General features: G+C 45.0%; 1 protein-coding gene across 1 annotated transcript in view; it reads right to left on the bottom strand.

Moving 5' to 3' along the window:
- The window catches only part of SORCS3 (sortilin related VPS10 domain containing receptor 3), a 682071-nt gene that overhangs the window by 126742 nt on the left and 542061 nt on the right, over positions 1-13268 (bottom strand). The window contains exon 8 of the mRNA XM_075534344.1: positions 1065-1154. Coding sequence (XP_075390459.1) covers positions 1065-1154 — 90 coding nt within the window. The remainder of the gene's footprint in view (positions 1-1064; positions 1155-13268) is intronic.

Raw genomic sequence — 13268 nt, 5'->3', positions numbered from 1 at the left:
AAGGGGGCTGCAAGGGTGGAACAAGAGCACAATAAATTGTCAAAGCGTTGCTAACCATGAATGGAACCCTGGGATGAGGATCGATCCTGGGGCCCATCTGTCCCCACCTGCGGCCACAGTGCCAAAGGAGTGCATTGTTTGCTTTCTTGAGAAGGTTCCAAATACACTAAATGTGGACACCGAGACGAAGCCAAACCTACACTAGAGAGAATGGCGTGGGAGGTCCCTGAAACAATTCCCCTGGGCCAATATGGTAAGAGGGCCACGTTACTAAGCGGGAGTGTGGCCCTTTAGCAAGAGGATGATTAGGATTTGCCCATTGTTCATCCTACACCAAGTAGAAATTCCCCCTTTTGCCTTGAGTTTAGAATCTGTTGATGTTTACTTGAAGGTTCACAGATCCACCTTCACAGAGAAGTCAATGTCCACAGGAACTGGGGGCCCGCAAGCGTCCTGATTTTCCAGGAGAATTGAAATGCCATGCTGTCATATGAACTTGACAGTACGTTATCTTCTTTGAGATTACCCTTACCGCTGTGTGGGTGTCACGGGGGCGGGTGAGGGATTCTCACAAAGGCAGAGGCAGTTCACTTATATTAAGTCACAGGATGTAGTGAGAAGCAAGAAAACCATCAGACTCACCTGGGCACGCCCACACCCACCCACCCAGGGTGGCTGTGCTCCCACCTGAACCGCAGCAAGCTTGGCTCTGTAGGGTGGGAAGGCCCTTGCCAAAGCAATTTCTCTTTTCATAACCCCCCTGGGATATCACCTGAGGTGGCAGAAGGGGTTGGAGGCCCCCCCGCCCCCCCCGGGTAAGCCAAGCTCTTGCCTGGGTCCCTGCTGAGTGGGGAAAAGGAGGCCTGATCAGTGGCATCAGCAGAGCCAAACTCCCAGTGGTAAGTTAGGTTGAACGGCCACAGTTGACCCTGACAGGGGTCAAGTAGACCCTGACAGGGGTCAAGTAGACCCTGACAGGGGTCAAACCTCCCCGCAGCCCACTGAGGGGCCTCCCAGACCCTGACCATGTCTGATAGAACCAGGAGCGGCACTTGGTGCGGTACCTTGGGCAGAGAATACTTAGGGAGCTTTATCTGAGTAAAGGCCTCTCTTCGGTAAGACACGTAGTAGCTGGCTCTTCCACCGCTGGTTACCTGCAGCAAGGAAGAAACAAAGAAATCCGATGGGCCCCAGCTCGTGGTACAAAGCAGAAAGTATCAGTCTCTCCATCAACACACAACATGTGTTTGTGACTATCATTTGTGGACCACCCTTCCTGGCTTTGAGCCTCCAATCCCATGCAATCGAGGGCTGTCCCCTTGTTGTGTCACTTCGATAATAAATGGACAATTAGGAATCGTTTTTCCTCTTGGCATTCTCTGCGGGAGCTGCACCCATGATCTATGTATTCTGCCTTAAAGTCTCCTAATCGATTGCAACCATGATCGTCTTATCTTACAATTGTATCTTATCATATCCTATCAAAGATAATCTCCCCAGAATCTGAATAACAACTACTTCTCTGAGTTATTGATTGGAAATGTCATTGCTCTTCTGACCTGAGAGTGACCCCCTACCCCCAAGGCCCATCATATTTACAAACCATGAAAGGAGCAGGCGTTTAGAGCGTCTTCCCATGTGCACGCTACAAAACAGCATCAAAGATCAGAGACCGAAACTGAGATTTGAAATTCAGAAATCCTAGATTGAAGTCCCCGTTCCCTCTTTCACAGCTAGTGGGCCACGGACTAGCTCGGTAAGCTCTCCCGGGAAAGAGGGGAATTGTTGGGGAACCTGGAATCCATGCCAGCAAATGGTCGGCTGGCCTGGGCTTGCAAGAAGGCCTGCCAACATGGCCGAGTTCTGCAGATGGCTGCTCTCGGCCCAATTATCCTAACTCGGGGGAAATTAATATTCACGGGAGAAGATCGCACGTCCTGTTCAGAGAAAATAGCAGGACCACAATAGCAACCAGGCTGCTTTTCTCAGGCGGCAATTACTTGAAGGCACATTCTCCATCCTCACGGAGGCCCAAGCCCAAACTGGAGGGGGGCCAGTCTTCCCCTCCAGCCTCCAGCTGGCTCCCATCCACAGAGGCAGTGGGAGCTCAAGGGCCCGAACATCTCTATTGAAAACCACCTACTGCTCCTCACTCTGAGTGATGGCATCTCCCCGGGCCTCCCCTTGCTCCGCAGATTGGAAACTCACAAAGCAAGTACCACAAGCTGCCAGGTAGAGCAGATGTCAGAGTCAGTGTGAAGATAGAACCTTAGCAAAACCCTCGGTGCAGAGGCTTAGGCTGTGGACCAGGGGGGGAGACTGACTTGCTCCCTGTTCAGCACCGTCGCTTGGTCATGTCTTTGTTCTCCAATTAAAATCTTTCTTGTCTTCTCTTTCAGGTACTCCCCGACCCCCTTTTATAATAAGGCATCATTTCTGAAGCCGTATTTTGTCAGGTTGGCTGCCAGGTAGGTAGGGGATTAGCCGGGTACAATCAATGAATTGCTGAGAAGTCTATTGGTTTTGTTTTATTTTCCTTTGCAAATGAGTTTCAAAAACATACTAAAATATGTTTTATTAAAAATATTAATATTAAAACATATTAAAATATGATTCTAGGTTCTTGACACATAATTAGTATTAGCCCTATGTATTTTCATTGAACTAATTTGATTTTCACATTTGTTTATATAAGGAAGGCATATATGGACCTGGTAACCCAGTTTATTTAAAAAACTTGATTATACAGCAGAATTACCCAGAAAGCTCATATAGATGGAGATTGTTGGACTTCCAGTTTAATAGAACAAAGTGTTCTTGCATTGAGAGAATACTCTCGACACGATCACTGAAGACAAAGTGGGTGCATAAGCAAATGTGCTGAAGAAAACTATCAAAAGATGGGGTCTTAAAGGCTTGAAGATAAACAAGTAGCCATCTAGCTCAGAAGCAACAAAGCCCACATGGAAGAAGCACACCAACCTGTGTGATCACGGGGTGTTGATAGGATCAGGTATCAGGCATCACAGAACAAAACAATCATATCATTGTGAATGAGGGGGAGTGTGGAGTGGAGACCCAAAGCCCATCTGTAGGCAACTGGACATCCCTTTACAGAAAGGTCGCGGGGAGGAGACGAGTCAGTCAGGGTGCACTATAGCAACAATGATACATACAACGTTCCTCTACTTCTTTCATGCTTACTCCTCACCATTATCATGCTCCCAATTCTACCTTACAAATCCGGTAGACCAGGGGATGTACACTGGTACAGATAAGGGCTGGAAACACTGGGAATCCAGGACAGATAAACCCCTCAGGACCAATAATGAGAGTTGTGATACCAAGAGGGGAAGGGGAAGGTGGATGGAGAAAGGAGGAACCTATCACAATGATCTATAAATGGCCCCCCAGGGGGGGACAGACAACAGAAAAGTGGGTGAAGGGAGACATCGGTCAATATATAATATGAAATAATAATAATAATTTATAAATAATCAAGGGTTCAGGAGGGAGGGGTTGGAAAGGGAGGGGAAATATGAAGAGCTGATATCAAGGGCTCAAGTAGAAAGCAAATGTTTTGAGAATGATGATGGTTACAAATGTACAAATGTGCTTGACACAATGGATGTATATGTATGGATTGTGATAAGAGTTGTATGAGCCTGCAATAAAATGATTTTTTTTCAAAAGGAGATTGTTGAGCCCCCCACCCCACCCTGAGTTTCTGATTTGACAGACTGGGGAGGGGCATAAACATTGGCATTTCAAACATGTTTCCAGATGATGCTGATCCTAGGGCCTGGGGACCACAATCTGAGCACCACAGACCTAGACCATTAACACCAGCTTCCTACACTTCTGCTCCTCTCTTGTCTTCCAAGCCCTTTGCCAGATGCCATGGCATTCTATAATTCTGTGTTTACCATGATGATAGCTATTTCCTAAATGAGGATAAATATAATATGAACCATTTTCAAGGGTACAATTCTGTGGCATTTAGTACATTCACCATGTGGAACCATCCTTACCTCTCTCTGGGGCTGTGATTTTCAAGGTCCTCTGTTAGAAATCACCAGCATCTCCAAGGGAGAAAGATGAGGCTCTCTACCCTCATAAAGAATCACAGTCTCAGGAACTCACAGGGTAGTTCTACCTCATATGGTCGCTAAGAGTCCTTAAACTGGATGGCAGTGAAAGCGGAGAGGTTCTGAAACATTTTCCACATTAACCACAAAGAAGACCCTATACCCATGATGTAATTTAAAACAATGTTTTTTATTGTGATTATAGTGAGCAGTATAGTGTCCCATACACAAATGGTTCAGTGTCATGGCTTACGTGCTTCACCAGGTGTGGACATTTCCATGTCCTTCTTTCCGGTGGTTCCCCGTCCAGGACCTTGGTTTCCCTGCTGCTCTCATCTTTGTCTTTTTTTGAAAAATCATTTTATCGGGGCTCGTACAACTCTTATCACAATCCATACCTACATCCATTGAGTCAAGCACATTTGTACATGTATTGGCCTCATCATTCTCAAAACATTTGCTTTCTACTTGAGCCCTTGGTATCGGCTCCTCATTTCCCCCTCCCTCCCCGCTTCATTCTTGTCCTAAAATAGTTGTGATCATTTGGGCTCACGGAGGAGATTTTTTTAAGAAAAGGAACACAGTACTTACAGGTAATCATTATTTTGTGAGCCAATCAACTACTTAGCTAGATCATGACCTCCGGGGTTAAGGTTCAAGGTGTAAAGAAAGTAACTAGGTGCTTTTCTTGGGAGTCCTCCAGTCTTAACCAGTTTAGGAAGTCGGGTTGCTGTTATTTTTGTTTGTTTTGGGCTTTGGAAGGGGCCTCTCTTCCATGTTTTTTCCTATCCTTTCAAGGCCCATCTACTGCGGCCCTGATCAGGGTAGTTGGTAGTGGTAGCTGAGCACCTCAAATTCTTTTGACCTCAAGGAAGATGGGGCCATGATTCCTGGGAACCCTCATTTCTTCTTTGAATGTTGGTTTCTTTCATTCTCCCTGGCTCTGAACGCACAGAGACCAATAAGTTTAACTTAGGTGATTAGTTTAACTGATCACAAGCTTGTAATACCTCAGATAATAGCCGCTTAACTGGGATATAGTATATAACTGTAAGAACTACATTATGCCAGTTGACTGAGCTGTCTCATGAGATTAAGATCCTAACCCTTATCAAGCCCATCATATCCTCGTGATAAAGTTCTTACACCACAAAATACATCCTCTGAGCTCCTGGTAGTCGATAGAACAAATAAACCTCACCAAACGTACTCTCGGAGAAGACAATATCCTTCAGAAAAAGAACATCTCGTCACTGGCTACTATTCAGAGAGAAGAGATTAAAATATGTCTACTGAGAAGACGCCAGCTGACTCTATAGGAAACCGTAAGGCTGCACAAGCAAGTGTCTTATTAGCAGCACAGAGCAAGGCTGAGCCCCTTGGGAGTGTTCAGATCATGAAGGATGAAGGAAAGCAACAGTGAAGCCCCCTTGATGGGGGCACGGGCCCAAAGCATCAGCAATCCTGTGTAGTCATGCCTGCTACAAACTCCCTGCCATCGAGTCGATTCTGACTCGCAGTGACCCTGTAGGACAGAGTGGAACTGCCCCTGTGCGTTTCCAAGACCGACACTTTACAAGAGTAGTAAACCCGGCCTTTCTCTTGCCAAGTGGCCGGTGGTTTCAAACTGCTGACTTTGTGGTTAGCATCCAAATGCCATATCCACTGCACCACAAGGGCTCCTCAAGCTTCCTATAGCCCTACACAAACACAGAATCCCTCTCTTTCTTGCACACACACACGGACTAAACCTTGAAAAAACATTGCTTCAGCACATAATGCAGATGAAAATGATACTTCAGAAGCATTGTGGGATTATCCAGAATATTAAAAAGCTCTCTGAAATCCAAGAAGTCCCAGAAAGGTTTTCTGGGTATCTCTGATATCATCAGTAGCTCCCAAAACTATTAAGCTAACTCCTGCCCTATTCCTGTATCCTGTCCCAACTTATTATCTGTCAAAATCTACTTGATGCTTTAAATTTAAGGGTAAGTCCCATGAGTTGATAAATGGTTTTCTTGGATGGGACCAATTAACTATAATTCCTCTCGCTCTTCAACTCTTGGACATTTTCCTTTCCATTTCTGTAGCACTTTCAACATTTGCTCTTGCGATATTTGTATTCCTACAACGATTCCTCTGTGCCTTATTATGAAGCTGCGGCCTCCTTGAATCCTAGCAGTGCTGGTCTCAGAGCAGCTGATTAGTGGGGACATAATGATAAAAATAATGATAAAGGTGGCATTTATTGAGTTCATCTACCACATTCCAGAACTGCATATAGGATTCATATAAATTACTTGATTGAATCCAATGACAGCCTTCTAGAAGCTGATAAGCATTGAGTGACTTGATCAACAAAAGAAAAATTTGAGCCTAGAAAAAATTGGCTCAAAGCCTACATTTGTCCCCCACCAAAGCCCTTCATGTCTCTCAACAATCCACCCAATTTTTTTCAGGGTGGTTGTTTGGAGGCGTCCTTGTTGGTCCTCCAACTGCTGCTGCTGCAGTTGCTTCGTCATCTTCTTTTTGAAATGATTTTACCAGGCACTCTTACAGAGATCGTAACATTCCATAGTTCAGTCACATCAAGCAGTGTCGTCCACATGTTGTCACAATCCACTTCCAAACATTCTCCTTCTTCTTGACCTCCTTGATACCTGCCCTTTATCTCCTCTCCTCCCTGCCCCACCCCAGAACCCATATTATATATATCTATAGAGATGGATATACCTGTACCTTACACTAATATAGCCATTAACCTACAATTCTGTTGTTTCCTCCACTTGAATGGGGTTATACAGTCACGATAGCTATCAACAACCCTTTGCTACCTTCTCCTCCCATACCCTCAGGACATTTTTGCTCCATTATTTTTTCTGTGGGGTGACCTATCTTGGCTTTGATGCATATATCCAGGGTGCTGTATAGCACTGAAGAAACATGTAACTATCCTCTAGTTCTTTAAGATTTCCTCCCCCTATGACTCCTACTATTATGGTTTCAGTTCTACCTCACAAATCTTGTTAGCCTTGCGTATGGTCATTAAGATCATTTGATACATGAAAGCCAACATACAATTTTTTTATCTCTGAAATGGGCACGTCTGTGAGTATGTTTGTATTCCTCCCTACTCCCAGAAAAGGCCTTATGACATTAATGTTGCATTGAAAATTGATGCCTTCTTAAAAGAGAGGCAGGAATAAGAAAAAAGAGTATGAGTGATTAATAACCTGTATGGGGATTAATGATATGGGAGGTGCTGTGATAAGCAATTCATAAGTGATATCACATTCTATTCTGATAACAATACATGACACTATTTGAGAGAACAAATAACACGCCCCAGATCCTACAACCTTTAATTGTTCCAGCCAGAATACAAACCTAGGCTTTACGCCTGTCCTTGTACTCTTACCCAAAGTAAGTCTCACCCTGTAGAAACAGTCCCAGAGAAGGGAGTCAATATTTATTGATGAACTTAATCACTGATCTTTTGGATTAAATGGCTTATCCAGAGAAACTTGGAGTTTCTCCATTATTCAGGACCTGATACATAGATGTAGAAAGAGCACGCCATTCCTGCTCAGTTCCGGGTTGGCCAAATGAACTTATTTCCAAATAGAAGCCTGAGCGCTTGCCCTTGGGAGTCTCGGTCTCATGATGTCGAGGTAAATATTAGCCTAATGCCATTACTGGTATTATTTGTGTGGCTCTTTGGCAAACAGACAGGGAAGAAATAAAGTTTAGAGACTATTAATCTATTTTGATGAACTTTTCTCTTCCTTACAAGCAAATTTGCTGGCATTGTAAATCCCAGAGATTATTACCACTTTTCTTTCAGTGGCACCTTTTATTTTACATTTGATGAATGCCATCCAATTATTTGCTCTGGGCCCATCCGTCATGCTAAACACAGAATTAGCTGGGTCTTTTCCTTACTAATGACTGGCTCATTAATCTGATTTTCTGGATTTCCATTTTCCAGGTTTAATTGGGCTCCTGGCCAGTGAAAATGATTCTGCTGGACAAATGCGTTGGCCATTAAACACGCCTGTCTCTTCAGACTTATTCCTGTTCCTGCCATGACCAAGCCTAACCTGACATATCGTTCCCGCCCACCCTACCCCTTTTCTCCTTGTTTCTGGATCATCATTTGCCTTGGAGGAGAGAAAGATCTCTATCCCCAAAATGGGACCAAAGCAACCTTGAGTCATTTCCTATCCTCCCTGGGGATGTGACAGTATATCCTGTTTCTGCCATTGACCATAATTACAACATCTGTAGGATTGATAAGTGAGTTAGTAGTAATCTGAAGAGATAGGCAGAAACTAGTGGTTGTGCATTGGGCTGCTAACTGCAAGGCCAGCTGTTCAAAACCACTAGCTGTTCATTGGGAGAAAGAAAGGACTTTCTTCTCTTGTAAAGAGTTAAAGTCTCAATAACTCACAAGGGCAGGTCTGTCCTGTCCTAGAGGTTACCTAGTAGTCGGGATCAACACAATGGCAGTGAGTGAGAGTTTTAATTGTAGGTGGTGTACTTTGTGCTTGTGTCACTATTTAATATAAATAATAACACACATTACTATCAATATTAAGAGACTGAGTGGTACAACAAACCAGGGACGTGCTCAACTGCTAAGCAAAAGTTTGGTGGTTCAAATCCATGTACCAGCTCCCTAGGAGATGTGGTGATCTACTCCCACACAATGGTTAAAATGAAACCCTATTGACCATCTCTACTCTTTCACATGGGTCATCAAAGTTTAAAATTGTCTCAATAGCACCAAACAACAAATATCAATATTGTTATTATTAATCCTATTATTGACAGCATATAAGCTAAAGTATAATAATAGAGATTATTTGAATACTTACTCTATGACAACCGCCTGTCTCTGTAAATACTAGCCTTCTCTTTCATGTTTTGGTGGAGAACTTAAAGACCAAGAAGTTATACAACATCCTCAAAGATACACAGTCAGGAATGAAGGATTACAGGGACTTGAATCGAGTTGAGCGGACTTTAAAATGTATGTTGATCAGAAACTGTACTTGATCCCTTCCCAGCTGACACTCTGTGAGCATCTCATTTCCAAGAGAAGATAACCTATCCCCAAGGCAGACTCTTCTATGTTTGGATTTCTGTCGAATTCCCTAGCCTGGAGCAACCTATTGCTGCATGGGACTGAATGGTGCTGCTCCTGGAATTTGTGAAGAAGAGAAACCATAAGGGAAACAAAGGTGGCTTACAGAAGAGCAGCTATTTTCATAGGAAATGGCCTTTAGAAGCCTTTCCATCCAAAGGGCCTTGCTGGGTCGCATGTGATGGGGTGAATGTACCCGAGCCAAGAGAAAGGACCACTTTTACGGGCACACGCATTAGCGCTCCCCACGGGGCCTCCCACTGTTTCCTCCTGCTTTCAAGAAACGAAAGGGGAAAGTCGAGCTGTTATGACGCACAATTAACGTTTCCAATCTCTTTGCTCGTTAATTCTATTCATATTATTTAAATTAAAATTTGAAATTGCTGGGCCTTGCTCTCTCCCCACTCACCCCTCTCCATGCAATTCCTTCAAAGATCAAATTCCCCATTGAAGGAGGATGAAACGGGATTGAGCTTAGGCCATAACAATTCATAAGCAGTCGCAGGGCTCCTGAGAAAGCTGCCAGAAGCATCAGGTTGGCCCCACGGCCGTCTTTACGGTGGGTCACATCGCACCTGCCGTCTTGAGCTCATGCTCTGGAGTGCTTTGTGAAGGTACCCAGCTATATCTCTGAACCCCAACTGGTTCGGCGTTTGGAACAACACGACATTCCATGAGCAAGTCATCTGTCTCCTAGGCTAGACCATTTGATGGTGAATTTCGAGTTTATCAAACTGGTGTTTGCTCATTTTCTGTCCTGGAGGCTCTGTGATATTATTGCTCTATGCAGTTTTATCTGCCTGTGTCTGGAAAGAGGAGGTCTATTATGGAATACATGTGCATCAGACTGCGGCTGAGCCTCCTTTGACAGAGCTTTTCACATAAAATCTTGTACTGGGACTCTAACATAATAGCCCCAAAAGAGCTTCAGCAAGAATAGATTTTGGGAAAGAGAACGGACACTGAAGCCTATCTCTCTCTCTCTCTCTCTCTCTCTCTCTCTCTCTCTTCTCTCTCTCTGTCTCTCCAAACACACACACACACACACACACACACACACATACACACACACACACAATTTATATCATTTGGAGGGAACATATATATTGAAATTGTCAGTATACTCAAAGGTCAAAAATCCTGGCAAGGCAACCATCTCCTGCAACATGCAAGGCCAGCAACTTAACTTCTTGGGGCCTTAACTGCCATTTGGGAATGTTAGTAAGGCCAAGTAAAAGCGGTGAGTTAAGGATTTAATGCAGAGTTCACGTGAGACAACCAGACTGTCTCCCCCACACATGCTTCTCAAAGAAACAGTGTGCTTGCCCCTACTGAACCCATTTCACCAGGTGTGGCGCAGGGCGTGGACTTAATGCATGCCTAACTGCAGCCTTTCCGCCAGGACTGCTCTTTCTCTTAAGCCCTTCGGCACGTTGGTTGGAGCGCAGACTTGGGTCTGAATCCTGCTCGTGCGTCTTGCCGGTCTGGTGAATTTGGTCAAATAATTTAACCTTTCCCATTTAATACTTCCAAATTTTACTTCTAAAGGGACCCTGGTGGCATAGTGCATTACACATTGGGATCCCAAGCACAAGTCACCGGCACTAATCCGCCAGTTTCCTCTCAGGAGACAGAGGAGGCATTTTGCTTCCATCAAGACGTCCAACTTAGGAAACCCAAAGAGGAAGCTCTATTCTGTCCCGTAGGGTGATAGTGGGTTTGGGTGGATTTCACTTCTACACATGACGGTATTAAAACAACCTAATTAACTGGAACCACCAGGCAGACAAATAAATCTGTCTCGGAAGTGTAGCCAGAATGCTTCTTAGAAGCAAGATGGTGAGGCTGTATCTCACGTACTTTGGCATGGCATCAGAAGAGACCAGTCCCTGGAAAAGGACATCGTGCTTGCTACAGGAAGAGGTCAACGGAAGAGAAGACGACCCTCAATGACATGAACTGGCGCAGTGGCTGCCACAAGGGGCTGGAGCATTCCAATACCTGTCAGGATGGTGTCGAACGGGGTGGTGTTCCCGCCTGTTGTCTGAGGGTCATTGTGGGTTAGAAATGACTGTACAGCATGGCTCAACAACAACAACACGGGTTCAAAGTGTGCCCCTGTGTGCAGAGGGAACCTGCTGCCCGGGTTTGCATGCATGAGAGCTTTCATAAAGACCTCCCCCTTGGGGCCAACCTCTTGGTCCATAACCTAATACTCCACTGCTCACCCCGCAACAGTGCAGACAAGGCCTGAGGAGGTCCTCATTTTAGATGATGGGGCTTAAAACCTAGACTGACCCCAGGAGGTCATCCTGTTACTAAGTAAACCAGGGTACTGCCATTGAGCAATTCTGACTCTTTGTAACTCAATAGGGCAGTGGAGAGAAAGTGGCCGAGTTGGAATTGAATCTCGTCTGCTCCTTGTCAGACACACACTCACACACACACACACACACACACACTAACACAGGTGAGGATGGAGCAGGATTGGGCAGTGGAGAGAAAGTGGCTGAGTTGGAATTGAATCTCGTCTGCTCCTTGTCAGACACACACACACACACACACACACACACACACTGTAGCACAGGTGAGGATGGAGCAGGGTTGGACAGTGTTTCACTCTGCCTTTTGTAGGGTTGCTATGATTCAGATCCAACTCAATGGCACTTAACAACAACATCCTAGGCTGGTGTAAAAATGAACATGGACCCCGGCCAGTGGTGCCTGGGGAGAGGGCTTCTACCTTCTAGGTCCTGCTAGTGAGTTCATGTCCTTGAGCAAAGCATGTCACTGGTACAAACCTCACGTTTATGCCCCAAACAGATCATTCTGACCCAGTTTCTCTCATCAAACCAAAGAATTCCCTCCCATATGGTAGACAAATCTCACAGACACTGTACAGGACAAAGAAGAACTGTCCCTATGGGTCTCGGAAACTACCTACCTTTGGGGAGCAAAAGAATCCTCATCTTTCTAACAAGAATGAAGCTGCAGCGATTGCTTCATGACTACAGAGAACAGGGCACAAGTGGAAAATAAGGTTTCAATGTGAAACTGCCAGAGACATAAGCCCCCACGCCGCTGTTCATTAGCTGTGTGACCATGGGAAGATGAAGCCACCTCTTGATGTCTCTGTTAGGGGACCTAGTGGAAAGTGAGGCATAGGTCAGGCTGCCAACCATCTGGCTTGAAAACACCTGCTGATCCGAGGAAGAAAAATAAGGCTCTCTACCTCCCCACCCCCATCCCTTAAAGGGTTACAGTCTCCCAACCCCCCAGGGGAAGTTCTCCTCTGTCCTACAGGATCACTGTGTCGGAATCAACTCCACAGCAGTGAGTTTGCTTTTGAATCTTTTAATGCCTCTATTTTCTCTTTTGTGAAGTGGGTATAATAGTAGGGCTTACCTCACAGAGCAGCTTTAACAACTGAATGCACTGACGGCAAAGCCTAGCACATACTAAGTGATGTTGGCTGTTACTATTTATATAATGGATTCCCCTAGACCAGCGGTTCTCAATCTTCCTAATGCTGCCACCCTTTACTACAGTTCCTCATGTGGTGGTGACCCCCCCCCCACCATAAAATTATTCTCATTACTACTTGATCCCCGTCATTTTGTTACTGTTATGAATCAGGCAACCCCTGTGGAAGGGTTGTTTGACCCCCCAAAGGGGTCACGACCCACAGGTTGTGAACCGCTGCCTTAGAACCAAAGATCCTTTTCCTCAGGAGGCAAAGGCTGTAGAAGAAGACTGAGGTCAAACCTGAAACAACCCAACCAGCCAAAAACACTTAGAACCCCAGCAGTTCCTGCTGAGAAGAATGATGTTCAAACAACTTTACAAGGACTTGTCTCAGGGATCTCAGAGGATGGAAAGCATCACCTCCAAACCGGCCTTTCTACAAACCACCCGAGAAGCAATTACATAGCACATCGAAATGATAAACACAATCATATTAAGAGCACTTTGATTAGTTGTCTCTCCAGGCCTTGATGTGGAAGCAATCACCACTGGGGCGGCAATAACACTGT

This window comes from Tenrec ecaudatus, chromosome 16, assembly GCF_050624435.1.
Source record: "Tenrec ecaudatus isolate mTenEca1 chromosome 16, mTenEca1.hap1, whole genome shotgun sequence".
Classification (NCBI taxonomy): domain Eukaryota; kingdom Metazoa; phylum Chordata; class Mammalia; order Afrosoricida; family Tenrecidae; genus Tenrec; species Tenrec ecaudatus.
The sequence above is the reverse complement of the archived record's forward strand: the minus strand, read 5'-3'. Positions and strand labels throughout refer to the sequence as shown.